At 46.4% G+C, this 17,451-nt stretch overlaps 1 protein-coding gene across 3 annotated transcripts in view; it reads left to right on the top strand.

Annotated features, from left to right (window-relative positions):
* Positions 1 to 17,451, top strand: part of LOC111249218 (cell adhesion molecule Dscam1-like) — a 191,194-nt gene that overhangs the window by 69,148 nt on the left and 104,595 nt on the right. Inside the window, exon 2 of one of the 3 annotated variants that reach the window (XM_022802779.2) lies at positions 13,146 to 13,475. In XM_022802779.2, coding sequence (XP_022658514.1) covers positions 13,146 to 13,475 — 330 coding nt within the window. Of the gene's footprint in view, positions 1 to 13,145; positions 13,476 to 17,079; positions 17,205 to 17,451 lie in introns of those variants that run through there. The other 2 variants (XM_086986052.1, XM_086986053.1) reach the window with 2 other exon arrangements.

The raw sequence follows: 17,451 nt of genomic DNA, 5'->3' as shown, positions 1-17,451 counted from the left end.
CCTTCTCACATAGCAAATACAAGTTCAGACTTTGCTGTATCGTGGTAAGTTGTTATATGTATACTTCGTGCGGTGTTTTATATCAGCATGTATGATAGAGATCAGTATGTTCATGCCGTGTTGTTTATGTTGAGAAACATACCTGTATAGTACAATAATATAAATGCAGTTAGTTATACACCCTTTGTCCATACTGTCACGATGGGATTTGACAGAAAAAAGAGGAAGGAAAAGATTTCGTCGCGCATAGTATGTAGTAGACAATTTTTTTTCAATTTGGCAAGTAACATTTTCTGTTCGTTTTTGTCTTGTCTTAGAAATTAGGTTTTCCTGCTTTTTTTTTTGAAAAAAACAACTACGCAATCCCATAGCCAGTCTGCTGTATCCTTAAGTTCTTCGAGTCTGGTACCGGAGCTGAGGCTATGGCAAGTCGCCCTCGGGCTTCCAATTTCAGCGTACATTCTAAGAAACCAACTAGACAACATCCAGTTTCTTAGAAAAGTGTTCACAGTCTTGGACAGTAGGATCTTGCTAGATAGCCGGCGAAGAAGTGAGGAAGCGGTAGTCTAAATCAACGTTGTGCGTACGTCGTCTCCTGCCTTTCACTGGCGGGGCTCTTTCGGCACTTAGTAGGTGGATTGCGAGCCCCAGGCAAAATGGTCCATGGCCTTAGCAGCAAGCCAACCCTTGGGTTAAAAGAGTCTTCCATAATTCGATCATCTGTTCGACTTATTTCGTCCAGTGGCCGATAACTGACACTAACTATAATGAAATGGGAAGTAATGACACCTTTCAACTATGGCTAAATATGTCTTATGAAATTTTTTTTTACAACATATGTATATTTAAGGTTCGTCTATAAATTGCACAACTAATCTGCATAGCCACGGTCCGCCCTAGCCTTATGTGTGCTAACTTCTACAACGAATTCCTCGGCCAGATTCAAAAATGACTATCCAAAAATGGAATCGCACGGAAAAAGCGGATGAAATACACAGTGATACTGGAAATGGTATTGATCGAAGCCATCCTAGCTACAGACAAAGGTCTGCAGCAGCCTCCGACTAGCACTTAGAAAATGTTTTTAAACTCAGCATGACGATGCATCGTTTGCCATCCTCTCCATCTCCCGCTTTCTCATCGTTTCCAACACCGTTCTTACGCATCCCAGTTCAACGGGAATAAACTTGGGTTAAGGCTATGGCCTATTCCAGTGCCTAGGGAAGGGAAGTGTGCGACCTGCAGGGAGCGTATCACTTGAACAGGGTGTTCTGCCTGTAGAAGGATTCTTTGGTCTAACAGAGGAAGGAACGACTACGTGGTGCACTATAAAGGCTAGCATTATGTTGCCCTGGCTATCCTCGTGAGAGTGTTGTTCAGTGAGTTGACTAAGACACCTCCCGAAGTCATCATTCCTCCATTATTTCTTCAGCAACATCTCGGAACAAGCACGCCTGCTTGTAGGAAACGACCGCGCCCAAATTTTTGCCTCCGCTTCCTAGCCAACGGGTCCTTGCGCCGGGCAACTACCCGGCAACCTTTCCGAACATTCTTCCATTCGCTTTCCGCCAATGATGGTCAAGCGATACGAGCATTTTGGTAATGGGTCGGCGGCGATGCTCATCGTCTTTGCTATTGGCACCATTTTAGACAACCTAGCTGAAGTCGTTTTTTCAGTATGGTATCAGGCGGTAAAGCACCTCAGAGTGAAATGTCACTGGATCTAAGTAAACGAAAAAAAAAAAACAGGGAACCAGAGCGATAAGGGGGAAAAGCATGCTTGGTGACCCTTCATCATCACTCCCTTATTTTCCCATACTATGTCATCTTTGCAAACTACAATAGACGTGCATGAACGCTATTACATAAGCCTACGTTTACATATGTCAGTATACAATTGTAACGGCTCATATGATGCCCCTGGATCTACTGATGCTGTTGGACACCGAAAGTGGAATAGAAATGCAGACATTTGACGAAAATCTAGTGCATTACTGTGGATCAGTCAGGGTAACAAGTAAAACTCGAGATGTACACACTAGCGCTGCTAAGTTAATCTGTGTAGCAAGCATCTTCGTAGGAGCCTCTCCCTGTGACTCGGTTGCGTTGTTGTCATTGTAGCTGTTTTTTGGACGGTGTTGCTAGTGTCTTAACGACAGTAAACCCCGAACATATACTTCCCTAATTGTAGTCAATTAATCAAACTTTATTTATTCACTCTCGCCGGTAGTAGTTAAAGGCTTCGTTACAGATAAGCAACACAACATTCCGATATTCGACAAAACATATTGAACCGTTTGAAACCATTTAAAACACTTTGCGTATGAATCCTGTTAATTGATAAGATGAATTTAAAAAATTTGCCCTATGTGCTCATGATAGTACCAGAAGCAACAAGTGAGATTATTATTATCACAATTTCCCCCGCATTTGGAACACCTATAAATATCATCAGGCTTGTGGAAACTTTTTTTTTTTTACTGACTTCATGCTGAGACTCCTGCACGCGAAAGCAGTAATGGCACATCTATTTAGCCGCCTTATCCTTCTCCACTCGTTGTTCCTCATCGCAGCCGAAAAGAATCTTAGAGGCTTCCGTTGCTCGGAGCTCAAAACGACGATGTTGGTCCTCGCACAGCAGTGACGAATCTGCTAGAAGATACGCGGGCCGATTTTAGGTTGCTATGTGTAGTCTTAGTGTTTTTTTGAAAAGAAGGCTTTGGAATGATTTTTTCGCTCGAACATTTCCATTCTAAGATCTTCCCAAATGATGTGTATGCTATACGTTGCGATCGGACCTATTTTGAGGTCGGACAAGTTGAGAGCGGTTGCAAAGGATAAACTATGAGACGATTTGATCGCCCATGTTGCGAGCACCGCATCTTCCAATAACATACTTTCTCCGCTCGCGGAAAGTACGGAAAACGGTTTACATAAGCAAGAGGCGATTCGATGAAGTGCGAAATGTCAGTCAATGACCGCTGTCCTGTCGCCCTTTTCAGGTTTTATCGCTTCCATCTTGGTTAGATTCGCGCTATGTCTCAGATTTGGGCTTGTCGCGTGGGGCTGGGCAAGAGCTTGATGTTCTTCGAACCTGTTCGACCCGTGTACCATGAAGTGGTTTGCGTACAAGATGACTTCGACTGATTTTTTTCGGCCTTGTTATTTGATTGGAGAGGCCTTTTAGCAAAGTGCGCCATAAGGGCTGTTTTCCTGAACCAAGCTATTTCTCTGTGTGAAAGACGAGAGATCGGCTATTCCATCGTTGATATTTTTTGCTCTCCCATAGAACTGCAGCGAGAAAGTTGAGCACGTTTATAGAGACATCCATTTCGGTCCGCATGTCGAAAACCGGCTTGAAAGCGATAGACATGAAAACGTATAGCGGATTGCGCGGTGTGGCCAATGATCTATCTCTTGACGACGGCCACCTTCACGCCTTTTTTGCGAGCGTTGTCTCCGGAACTAATGTTGCTCCGTTGGGACGGTGCGCACGCGTTTTAAGTGGCTGTCCGATCTCTTAGTCAGCAAGCCAGAGAACAGCTTATAACAACGTTTGCCTTCGCTGGTCCTTGCTATAATGACTGCGCGGTTGGACTGCGCTCTTTTTATAGGAATCATCAATAGGGAAGTATCTTTTCACCGGGCAAAGAGTGCACCAGTATGTGAATTGCATAGCACAGTATACGAACGATGGCATTTTCAAGATGCTCGTTGCAGACCCTATTTAGGCCGCTCGCCTTCTTGTCGGGTAAGCTCTCAGATGTTGTACTGTATAATAATAATAATAGTAATGGATACTAAGGTAACCGATGACTGTATCAAAATCCTTTCCAACTCTCTACCTCTAACCGCAGCGTTGTCACTTACCGATACCTCTGACCCGTCTTAACTACGTCGGTACAAACTACGTCAACGAGATACGAACACTAGTGACAATAACAGACTAACGCGATAGAAGCAGCCAGGCAATCCTGCACGCAGTCGGCCAGCGCGCAAGCACAGTAACGTTTCCTCGGCGTCGAACTTCAGGATGCGAAGTGTAAGCAAGTAGAAAACAGGCCCAAGCAAAAGTGCCCCTACGACAAGAAGTACAGGATAACAAGGAGGATCATTCCGCGAGAGTAACTCACTCAGTTGAATAACACGGGTAACACCACAGCGACCGAAACGATCATCTATATCGCCATAGTAAATTCCTTGGCGCTCATCAATCGTTCTTCGTTCATTTTACGCTCTTCCTCAAATATCAACATGTTTCTTCTCTCCAAGGCTATCCTCATCGTCTTCGTTTCATCCCAAAAATAGGAGCTTGTGTGGATGCCCGCCCAATTCTGGTCGCCGTTGTTTCTATATAATGACGGTGTGGCGACATCAAAGTGGAAGCTGCAAAAGCCGCGCCCATAGCATGAGCAATAATGACCTGGCCTTAATCGATGATGATTTGATGAGAACTTCTGTTTGACCCTATCGCTGCTGTCTCAGTGCGGTCCTTTTACTACCATGTTTAGTGATTTGATTCCGTCAGATCTACTCAGATCTCAGCGAGTTCTAGCCCAGTGAGTTATGATAAACAAGTGCCGAGGGCACATCGTGTGATCGTCACGTAACCTCTTCTCAAACTTGCAGCAACAGCACAAGGCCGTAGCTCCTTAACGGTAGAAGTATAAGTAATGGGAGCAGAGGAGTGGTTCCTGTTGCTGTCATGGTTTCCCGATCTGCTTTCGGTACTTACCATCCTCCTTTTGGAATCTCATAGAGTCACGGTGGAATAGGAGCGCGACTTTAGAGTCTGAACATCAGTGGATCTACAATCTCGTACATGCGCGTGGGTGTCTGTGTATATATGCGTTGTCAGTAGAGGAGAGAAAGATGTAGGCGTAAATAGTATTTACTCGTTGCTGCCCTGCTGTTTCGGTTGAAGCGCGAACATTGTTTCCGTGCAAAGAATACTGCTTTGCGCCTTCCTTATTGCATTTACATAGACACGATTACGGTTGAAAGATACTCGCGAGAGTTAGTGTTCCAATTCGCGTTGAATCATCATAAGTCAAACGTGTGTCGTCGTTCGCTGCCAGACCAGTGGGCATCAGGAAGCCGCTGGTCTAAGGTCTTTTCTATGGTTCTTCTCTGACATACTGGTTGGAAGCGGGATTTCTCCGTTAGACGAGAGTGAGCCGTAGAGTCAGCAAGAAAGCACCGTATATCACGCTATGTCATAGGCTCCGCATTCCGAGCTACTCTCATGTCGGCCTGCTCCCATCGGGTTAGCAATGCTAGCGAGTCGGTGATCTGGCGGTGTATACCGACTTGCCACCTGCGCAATTCTCAGAATCCCGGAGGACCGACTTTTATATCAGAGTCGAGTCGGAGTCTGCTGAGCGCCCCACTCTCCCTTATATACGTCCCTGTTACTCAAGAAAGAATCAAGACTAAGAGAAAGCAAACCTTTTTGCTTATTGATCCCGCGAATACAAATAGTTTAGTGTATTAGGTAAATATTCTAGCTACTACTTGTTTCTAAACAAAATATACTTTGAGAGGAGCCTGTGGAAATGGTGCTTCGTTATGCTTACGCTAAACAACTACGGTCTAACTTTCATAAAGGAAGACCCATTCTTTTTTCTACTCAAAAACTTGGTTTCATTATATTAAGTTGAGTCAGTCGTCTGCAAAAAAACGTAGATCTGTAAAGAAAAGCAAGTTCGAAATCTACTCTCAATCATGGCTATCCCAAGAATGTGTTGTGGATTAATTATTATTATAATTTTTTTTACGCAAGCACATCTGTCAAATGACTAACGAAATTCATTTATCGGACCCTGAGCAAAGCTCATCCACGCCTTTTACTTTTACGGACGTATGTCAATCTATATTTTGATGATATAGCTACTGTTCCTTCACTCAACCCGAATTGGCTATCAATAATGAAGGCTAACAGAAAAAGCTTCGGTGCCTACAAATAGGCCGAGCGTTGCTATTCTTCTCTTTTTCAGCCTCTTGTTACTTCCGTTTTGTTGTTGCTTCCCTATTTAAGTCGAAATCAAACCAAAAAGGAATATATTGGGCTGAAAACGAAAAGCGTCACTTATTGCCCATCATCGTTCTAATCGTCGGCCCTTCTTTCTTATCTGTGTTGGCCCTTCGATGCACTGTACTCTATATGTACGTCTCGTTGTCGTGCATCTCTTAGTCTCAATTCTTTCGTTTGGCGCCCTCGTTTGCCAGCGGTCGCAGTGACAGACGCAGAGCGAGCAAACGACCTGTCGTATCATCAATGTCAGAGACGAGCACACTGTCTCTCAATTAGGCCTCGTCAATATCTGTCATCGGAGCTCAGCTGACATAGCGTCTGACGGATCGCTCCCTCCCCACTGTTTCCAACTGCTTCTTACCCTACAACCAGTAGCTGAAAGACCATTACTATCGCTACCAGTACTATCACTACAGAAACCGGCAGCATCCCCCGCGGTGTACCACCAAACAAGTGAAGCCCACCGTCGTCAGGTGGCAGCGAGCTATGACTGACTGCCTATACGCTGTTCACCTAGGACACACCCTAGTCCTCATACACAAGCCATATAAATACACTCATCCTCCACGATGACACTTCCATCCCTGCTTATCCACAGTGCAGCTATACACCGCTCTTACGGCGCACATGTTGATCATGCAGTCTCAAGCGATGCCCTAGTTGCTTGCAATTCTTTCCGAGCAATTGAATACAGATATGTACGATCAATTTTTTGTAATTTCAAAAATGCATACACAAACCAATAGCAGCAACTTGCGATCTTGTTACTTGTCGGCCGTATATAGATCGCGGTCAAGCTTACTTCAGGAAATTGTTAACGTCCGCGTAATAATGGCATAACAAAAACCCGCGGTTTGGCCCTCATTTGCTTGGCATAAATGAGTAGATAACCGTTTGTGTGTTGCATTCCTATGCTTCTTGCCTGCTGATGTTGACGTTCACGTGGTGGCTCTGTCATTGAGTCTAATCTGCTGCTAACTATTCGACTCTGCTGAAGCCAAAGAGTTTGCGTGGAGACGTGCTACTGAGGCACTGGATGATAACCCGCCAGGCCTGACCCAGATCTACACGGCTTCGGCGGTCGCCACCTATGCCGCCGCTGCTGCAGGAGCAGTACACTACTAACTTGGTGCAGTGCTGGCACAGTAATCTGGCCGTCTGTCAGCAGGATGTCATAAGCAAGCACAGCGGGATGGACAGAGAATGGTACACACTCTAAGCAGGAGTAGCAGCGGCCCAGGCGCCAGTATAGTATTACGGCAAGCGAAAGGGACAGAGACGACAGTTGGGTTACCAGTAGCGAAGACACGGACAGCGGAAAAGACGACAGCACAGCTGAAAGAAAACTCAGTGGCCCACGAACCCACCCAGGCAGCCCAGCCGACAGCGGCGACAGAAAGAACTGGCCGACGGACGGACAGACAGACGCAGTTACATCATATTACTACCACTATATGTATATATTTAGGACGCTGACACAGCGACACGCACACGCACACACATCCTGTGAAGAATATGTTGATGATGTATAGGTCACCACCAGTATATGTACTCTAGATTGCTATACTATTGGATGATAGTTTACATGTCTACCTGTGGCTCAGAACAACCCCCATATGCTTAGTCATCGCCTCCACAACCACTGCCCCCGCATTTCCCGTCAGTGCTATTTCTGTGTGTTTTTTCCGATGTCCCTACGTTGCTTGCTGTCTGTGTCCACGTATCTAAAGCAAACGATGAAACTTTTGTGGCCTTGCGCCTAATTAAATCGTTTTCTCTGCGCTTTTTTCTATGACCATTCGGTTGCGATGAAATGCACACACAGAAAGAGCAAGACCGCGCGCGTGCAGTTGGAGTTATGGCTAGGCTATTGTCAGGCCCCGATCATCGCTGGAATGTAAACACGGTTGCCTGCTCGTCCAATGAAACATGTATGATGGTGGTGGCCTGGAGTCGGTTCTTGAGACGGCTGCTGGCTCGCTCTGCCTCGAATCGATGACTGTTTTCGTTTGCAACTGCTGTACGTTTGCGTGCAGCGACAGGTGACTTTTGATGAGGAGGGGACTACTTAATTGACTTTGTCGCCACGGCTCGGTCTTTTTCGGCCGCATCTGCGCGGCCGTTTATAGTGCCAGCTTACTCGCTCTCTGTGTGGCGATGTAACCACACTGCGCCTGTATATGCGAATGAGTAATTCCATGTGCCGGAAGGTGGCTTAAACTGAACGCCGTATTGGTTGACGTACTAAAAAGAACGGAAAAATTATGTGAGAAGCAGCTAACGTTTTCAGAATCTCTTACAGCCTAGCGGGCCAGCGACAACCCGAAAACATTTGTTCAACGAACGTATTTGCATCGGCGAGCTTTAAATCCTTTGCCGGCCATCGTGATCGAAAATGACTGCGCGGGGTTAGCTTCTGCTATCTTTCGCTACCCGTCGCATGATTCCACACCATTTATTGGCATACCCTTAGCTGTACCAGCCGTAGTCCCGTAACATTATAGGCTGATCGGACCAGTCATAGTTACCAAGCAGGTCGTAGCGGTTGACCGTCTTCCCGTGTTTACCCACAATGCGGTAACGAACTTACTCTCGCGATAGCAATAACAGTAGCGGAGGCTGCCGACCCACGGTTGGACACGTAGTCTAGTTTTTACCTAGTTTTCCTGTCAAAGGGCTAGATAAGGACTACAGAAAACATACGAGCGAGCGGGAAGGGTGGAAGAGTAAAGGGAGAGAGTTACGTAAATGAGATTGTGATTTATGGCCTCTCATCGGGGTTCGCGTCGTCACCGTAGCCATTGTCTTCGTATACTTGTTCGTCTTCTTTCACTCACTTTCCACTCCTCGAGGTTTTCGTTCGTCAGCTACGAATTTTGCTGTTCTCTTTATACGGTACTAACCTCCCGGTTGCCGGAACTTTATACGGATGCCTCCCGGTTGTCCGAAAACCGTGTTGCGCTCTTTGAGCTTCTTCAGTTTGCCGTTGTTACATGTATTGCCGCTCTTGGCGCGGCGGTTGATGACGCTACTACGACAGCTGTTATTGCGACGAACGTTCTTGGCTCCGGAAAAGAAGTGAGTTGAAGCTAAAGAAGGGTCCTGTATGTGCCAACGAGTGGACGAGGTGCGTTGCTTTACTCTCCGAACCTGAGAAGCAGCGACTGTGACTAGCTGCAACAGCAAAAGAATCAGTGACTACCAGCTTTCAGGGCAGCTAGAGTATACCGACAGGGAAAATAGAACGAAGCAAAGGCGGCGCGACTGGTCTCTAACAGCGGAAAAGAAACCTGGCCTTCTCTTGCCTCCGGGGCAGGTTCCGAATCTACTCGCGTACGCTTGCCTCAAGCTGTATATTGTTCTGTTTCCGGTCCCGGTGGAAATAGTTTGAGTTCCGAACATCGTATGATTCCGCTACGATTATCAACATCACTGCATTGACCAGCATGCCCCTCGCTACGTATATCGATGCTACGGTTCGAGACAGCTTTAAGGTTCTCCCACTTTTGTTGGCTGTTATTCCTACTATTATAGCAACACCAACATGCAGCCCAGAAATAGGATGCCTCCTAAGTATAGGTTTTGAGAGATTTATCCTTTCGCCGTCTAACTACTAAGTCTCTCCCGTTCTGAGTAATCGTTGCTTTCTGCCAAAACTGCGTGCTGGACCAGCGTAAACTCTCAAAGATACCAAGCACGTCTTTTGAATCATGTTTCCGTTTTGCCCCCTTTATGTCGAGGGCGCGGGACCTACCATATTTGCTCGCTACTTCATCCCGTCGTTATATGATCGCTCAGGGAATAATTCGCCTGTCTGTTTCATACTCACAAGTTACTTTATACCTACTCGTCTGCACTTATATTGTTCCCTCATTGTGTCTACCCCAAGCTTACAAGCGCACGTATGTAGGCAGTGTACGAACGCAAGAAGGGAATAACACAAACTTGCCGGTTTTGAGTAATATCGTTACTCATTCCATACAGGTTTAGCCGTACAGTCTTATCCAGATACCGCCCGGGGCGGACAAACGCCATCCAAATAATCGACGCAGCTTTATCTTACATAAATGATTATCGTATGTTCATTCATTGTTGGTTGTATCGTCGTGGCTATTATTATTAAGGCAGCAGGATTATTACGTTATTACTAAAACAATAATTATTGCTATGAAAATTATAATATTTAGTATTGATCCTACATAAATAAACGTCAAACTTAAGGAATTCTACATATCAGCACGTGAGTCCGGACATAAAATTTCTAAAAAAATGTAAGGGATTGTCGTTGGTATTTATAGAGTCAGTGTTCTATACAATACTGATCAGTACAGTCAACAGCGATAACTTACGATGCGATAAAAATGTATTCCGAGAACAAAGTGAGCAGCAAATTATGGCTCAGATTTGTCAAGTGGTATGTATTATGACCACAAAAGGCTTTTTAAGATGGGAGGGGTGTGCAGAAAGGTATCCACGGACAGGCAACTCAGCCTGTATGTAAGACATGCGTGGGCCTACAGTTAAGCCAAGTTGAAGTGGTCATACCATCAGGAACCTCCCATTACATTGTGCGAAAGCACCCCCTGACGGTCGCTGCAGGAATGGGCCAATCAGTCCGTTTTTCGCAGGTCTCGGATCACACATGTCATGCAACACGTTGGAGCTGGTCGTGTGTTTTTTGAGACGGGCAAGCGAGATTGAGGAAACCTTATTATCATCAGAATGAGCTGAGAATGTATGGCTCAACTTCGCCGGCTCGATTTGACGACAACGACACTGCGGAGCAAATAACACTCATTTTGCGACGACTTACGAAGATCGGAGATCTCGTTCCCTCTCTCTCTTTTTTCTCGAATTGGTCAGAAACGCAGGCCTGCTGCTTTCTCTCTTTATCTATCTTTACTTGCCTTGCTGGCCACTACATTGCCAACGTGATACCATGTAAACGAAGCGTCGACGCCGCTCTGGTAGAATCAGGAGCTTGGACAATATTTTATCCAGGCTCAGACATTTCTTTTTTCTCATGACACGTAGGGACTTCGGGACTGTCCCTGTGCGGCACCCCTCTGTTGATTCCTGTGTTGTAGTGTCGACTGTCTATCGCGTTCTCTTTGTATCCATGGCGGTCGGCCCATCCCTCTGCCCTGAAAGCAAATTTCATTTTCCGTGGTTGTGCCATTTCTCTAATAGCACCTTGAACCTCGGACTCCGTCCCCGAACGCTTTCAGTCGCTATGTGTATCTGTGTTTGTGTGTACGGTTGTCGTTGACAGCTACGGGTGGATCTGCAGGCTGAACGAGTCAGTCGTCATCGAGGCGTAAGTCGCAAGCTGGGGCCTTATTCTTGAAGGTCGTCGCAATTAAGGCTGTCGTGCGCTCCAAGAAGCAGCAGGAGATAACGCAGAGCAATGGCAAAGCGCGACAAGCAGCGACATCACGGCCGTCGCCAGCGAGACGAACTAACCTCAGACAGTCGCGTATGGCATGTCTTGTCTTCTTTGGTCAAACCAATTTAGCTCAGCTTGTCGTGGCCCCCATAAAACTGGCCCTCCCACACCCCCTTCACCTTCTGTCTATTTTAATCTCGTTCTCACTCTGTGTCCGTTTTTGAGTCTGTGAGTGCATGCACGTATGCATGCCACAAGAAAAACAACAGTGACCGCTGCGGCAGTGGGTCGGTTCCTAAACCAACGGTGGCTAAGGTGGCGACTGTAGCGCTGGTGACGCCGGAAATGGCGACGACAACCGAGTAACGTCAGAGGCCCGCACGAGAAAGTTTTGTGGGCGACGAATACCAAATCTCGGGTATGGAAATGAGCGCCGATGGTCGATGACTTATTGTTGCCAACCGACGCACGCGGAAAGCGGGATGAGACGAGGAGGCTAGGACGTGAAGAGATCGGGTTAGCAGTATTCGGGGTGAGCACGACGAGTCTGGGAAGTCGCAAGTGCGATCTAGAGGGGTGCTGAAAGGCTTTTGCCTCCGCACGCGTGTTGTCGACAGCAATACAGATGGTAAGTGCGCGACAACCTAGAAAAAAAGAGGTGCAGGAGTAAAGAAGAAGGGATACGTAAAGGCAAAGCGAAGGCAGGCAAGTGACCTACTGGAAGAGCTTGAGTGGAGAGCAACAACGAAATTGTGAAAAAGGCGAACGAAACAGGGACACTGTGCCTAGGAGAGAAGGAGAGAGGGACGACTGGGATGCTGGCTCAGGGCATCAGCATGCCAAGAATCGGTAAATGAAAAGCAGTGAGCTCGTTTTACCCAGTGTCCCGCCAAAGGCCAAGGTAAAATAACAACAAAGGATAACACTAACAAAATGGGTATAACGATAAGGAATCGAGTGGTAGACACGCGGATATCGAGACACAGACGAAGAGCTTATAACGGAAGGCGCAGAAAACAATGGAAACGAGATCTAAACATTAGCGTGTAAAAAGCAAAAACGTTACTGAAAGAGATATTGATGTCAGTAGAAGCAATTCTCACGATTTTTGCAAAAACAGATTATTTTTACGAACTGCAGTCACATAGTTATTATTGCCCAAGGGAAACATAAAGACATATAATCCCACGTAAGGTACATTGTCGATAGTCAACTGTAAGTACAATAGTTTACCTCAATAGCCTCGCCGTTCGTGGGGCGAACGAGTTCTTTATGCAATACGCTTCTGCCACTGCGAAAGCTGTTATAATTATGAATGACTTACGAATGATTCATCCTGGTTAGCATGCTAAGCTCATAAATGATGAGCATAAGCGCTCAAAATGCGCACACGGCCTACTTATGGAGTTAATTCTATAAACTCAATCCCTAACAAACAGGCTCTGCCTTTTAGCATAGATTGCCTATTCTTGTCAACTAAAACACCTAAACATGCGCAGGGCAATCCTCAACTGAACTTTTTTTGTTACATCCTTCAATAATGTTTAGATAGGACAAACCAGGCCTAGAAATTTCGTCGACCAGTAAAAAGGTGCCATTTCAACAATGTTTCGAACACGTATTCAGTTTCGAAATTGTGATTGTGACTGATTGATGTTTGTTCGATTGGCATGAAAATTAAACGATCGTAATTTTTTTTTTCGGTGAAATTGTCTTTTGTTACAGGCAGTGTCAGTAGGGCCCAACAACTGTCTGCTAACGGCGAGCTGGGCGTTCAGCGACCACCATACTTCATCAGCGAGCCGCCTGCGCTCTTCGAATTCACGGCGGACAAGGGTGCCGAGCTACACTGCATCGCTGACGGTATTCCGAAGCCGGAGATTAGTTGGCAGCGACTTGATGACTCGGAAGTGGAAAGCAGCGACGCGGGCGTCCTGCTTTTGCATCCTATTTCGCCAGCAATGTATAATCAGTCGGTGTATAGTGGATTCTATCGTTGCGTAGCGAGAAACTCGTTGGCGGTCATCGCGTCGAGACTTGTCAACGTATTAGCAAGTAAGTACATGCAACGATAGATGAACTTACGTGACGTTTGCGAATGAGGTGCTGATAGCCGTCGTCGAAATAGTTTACGCATATGCACATTGAGCGTCAAGAGATTCACTTTGGCCAATTTTAGGTGGTTGTTGGCTGACGACATCATAATAATATGCTACTTGTTCAGAGTCCTTACGATGGTCAGTCTGTGATGATCAGAATCGTTTTCGCACTCTTGGTTGGACCTGTCCTAAGTAGGATATCTAACTAATTTACCATATCATGGTCTAAGCACTCTTAAAGAACTCTTCCTGTATATGACGTCATATAGAGATATCGTACCTAATACAAAATGTTATTATCTAAGTTTATGAAATCATATAACTTCTTATCGTTATGTCATAATTAATTCTCAGTTCGCGTTGAAACAGTTGGAAATCGTTTGACCGCATTGGTTAATGGAAGGCGCTACCACGCTTAATTCTCAGTTACTTTTGTGAGGATTCCTTGGAAATCAGTGTCTGCTTAACGGCAAGTGCTCGTTTTGTGAACCGCATACATTTGGCATACAATCCATTACGTGTCGTTTATCAGGCAAACAGCGCCACGACGCTTGGTTTTGGCGTTCTTCCATTAGAGACCCGATACGGGACGTGTGACTCAATCAAAAAGGTCGTTGCGCCAGAAGACTGGTCTCTGCCGTCCCTCAAAGTTTTCTTTATCTCTTTTTCTTTCTCTTGCTCCTTTTTTCCGCCCCTCATTTTCCCCCTCCCCTCCTCTCTCTCTCTCTCTCTCTCTCTCTCTCTCTCCATCTCCGGTGATTTCGATTCCCCGACCGGCCCCCAACATGTATTTGGTTACTTATTCGATGAAGTCTGCTTGCCGATTTCGTCGCGGTAGCGGCCGACCTGGACAAGAGGTCAAATCAAACTGACCGACGCCATTTTGGGGCTATCAGCCTCAAATTGATCGAAGGCAGCCGTCAACCGCCATTTTGCCAGGCCACCCGAATGGCTTTTATTTCTCTTTTTCCATTTGTGCACTACCACGACTTGACTCCACTCGATCCGCCATTCATTCATTTCTTTCTTCCTATCTCCAGCCACCGCCACCGCAAAAGGTGACTATGGGGCAACTGATGGGGATCTAAACGAAGGGGAAAGGTTATCACCGTTTGAATCATCGCCTCTCGCCCTGCTACGGCCACCGCTCCCGTCCGTATACTTTTCCTCCTACAAGTCTGTATGTTGTGCACTCTTTTTGCGCGCCTTGTTCCAACGGCAAAGTTCATATTAAGACTATGTAGAGCTAAGGCATGGAAAAGGCTCACCCAAGTACCCGCTCGACGTCGAAGGCAGCGACGACCGTTCGCCCTGCGAGCACACCCGCCGAGTTTGGGACGACGCAGGAAGGAAGTACGACGGCGACAACAACAATTTCGCAGGAGAACACGATTCACTATACCGAGGGACAAGCGAGTAATGGGGGTTAGAACGTATGGAAAAGGGAGATTTAAAGCAAACGCGGCTGCCTGCCCCCTCATAGAAAACGCGACGCTTCTGCTGAATTCGCGACGCCAGAGGGCGCATCGGCAGTTAAAGTAATAGAAGCACACACCGCAGCAGCAGTGGAAGCGGTAACAAATCACGGTAGCAGTATGGATCCTGTTAGCTGAACGATCTTCTAGCTCAGATTAGCTTTGGTCAACGAATCACTAATATAGTTAGAAACGTAGAAACTGTATTTAGCAAAAGACGCACGGTGTACTTGTAGGCGCGAGGCTTACTGCAGAAATGCTTGATCGTAAGTCCAAAATTATACTTTGTATCCTTTTATTTTGGAGTGGGTCATTTACATAACTATAGATTTCAGTGGTGTGATGTATGGTTCGTTGGCCAGTGTCAGTCTTCAGACAAGCGATAGGCTTGTTTCTCGTACTTTCGTAATACTATTTTTTATATTATTATTTAGAATTATCGTTAAAGTCGTGATTACTAAGCATGTCGAAAGTCTATCAATAATCTACTCTTGTATATTTCTGAGGTGACTCTAATGCATATGGATATGCAAGAGGTCCGTTGACGGTACTTTCGTGGTATGCGGTTAGATGTTTAGTTTCCTACATCCATATTTGAATCCTTGTCAGAGGCATACGGAAGAGTGCTTTCTTTCTCCATTCTATTCATGTTGCTAGTAATTTGAAAGAATGGTAGCAAGCTATCGGTCTATAAGGCAGCCTGTTAGGCCGAGTCTGACCAATCACTGTTAAACGGAGCTCCGCTGGCGCTGTCGTCGCCTAGAGCGCTTCGATTCGTCCCGTCGTTTGACTAGTCTGGCAGACGGATACAATTCGACTTGTAGAACTCTGTATCGCACTCTATACTTTCGTTCCGTACTTTTTTCTGTGCAAGATTTCCTACTTACCTGCCTTCCTGGCAGCAGCTTGTGGGCCACCGGCGACATTCTTATCGTCGCTACTTCTTCTTTTTTAACGTCGTTTGCTTTTAGTTGGTTGCAGGATGCTTTTCGCTCGTTCTTGCGGTTTCAACTAGAACCATTGCCGCCGTCGGCTCTGATGCACCCATTCGCTATCTTGTGCGTTGTCTTCCCTTTTCCGGAACACCAGCCTAAGCACCAGAGAGTAGCAAGCCTGTTCTGCGCATAATGAGATCGTGGCCCGTTAGCTCGCTTGGGTCAGCGCGCTCATTCAAGCCTTACAGAAGGGCAGCAGCAGGAGCAAAGGACGGCAAAAGCAGATCTCGCGGAGATCTGCTTATAGAGAATTGCGTGTTCGTCTGGTTATAGTGCTGGTAAAGGGAAGGGTAGACAGTAAGGGACTGTCGTCTGCCTTACTGACTTCTCACAGGGCAGGAAAAAGGACTAAAAAACTTTTTTCTTGAAGCAAGCGAATTACAACGGACAACGCTCAGACTTAGGCTGTGAACTATGGAAAAAGGGAGCGACGAGCCAGCATACGAGCAGTGGTAGCAAGTTTTTATAGCAGAAACTGCGCCCGAATCAAGTCATTCTTTGTATTGCCCGCCTCTTAGTGCTCATAGTTTTCGTTTGCCCGCTGCCTTTACACGTCTACGCGTAGAGCTTAGCACGCGTTCCGTAGTTTTTTTCGTAGGGTTTTATCGCCAAGGAAGAGTTGGACTCGATTTAGACCGGTAATAAAAAGACAGTCAAAAATGGAAGGACGCTGAATATATTCATTTAGAATACATTTCAATGCCCGTAGAGTCAAATTCGGTGTTTGCTTTCGACGTATCTTGGACTACGACCAGCTACATTGGCCACCAGCTAACCTGTTTGTCCTCGCCCTTGTGCGTCTACGTACGCACTTGCTTAGGCCAGGAATTCTCCCGAAGCCTGATTAGAAATTCCCGGGAGAAAAGATGGCTGCTTAATGACTGCCGCCTTACTGGATAGCGACCTGGACTGGAGTGCCAAGTGTTTTGGGGGCAGAACAGCCTGGGTGTCCAGTCGCTGCTGTAGTCAACTGGGAGGCGCTAGTCGTTCTGGGCATATCCATAGCCATAGTTTCCCATCATTTGGCTAAACCCGCGTACAAGGCTCACTTTCCGCAGTATAGGAGAGAGCACTTCTGCACACGGTAACGGAGCTACGGCTGCACAGTCGGATCAACACCCAGGTTTCGAGCACCCTCAGGCGGTGCCGTTAGGCGCCGGTGCAGCTAAAGCCAGAGGACGGAGCAACGAGCAGTCGCCGTGACAGCTCGGCAAGGTATTTTTATGACACATTGATTCATTATAGCCGATTACGCAAAAAAAACTGCTGATACCACACCGAGTACAGTAGAATCCGAACCAATCGACATACATGCCAGTAATGTTTAGATTTCGAACAGTGAAATGAGCGAGCGAACGGGCTGCTTCGGAAATGCCTTATTTGCAGAAGACACCATAGTTCAGACGACCCCGAAAATAGGCGACCAAAGAGGAAGAAGAGGATCCAGGCGTACGAAACAACC

The sequence above is a fragment of the Varroa destructor genome, unplaced genomic scaffold (genome assembly GCF_002443255.2).
Source record: "Varroa destructor unplaced genomic scaffold, Vdes_3.0 BEIS01000004.1, whole genome shotgun sequence".
NCBI lineage: Eukaryota > Metazoa > Arthropoda > Arachnida > Mesostigmata > Varroidae > Varroa > Varroa destructor.
This window is presented reverse-complemented; position numbering and strand designations above follow the sequence as displayed.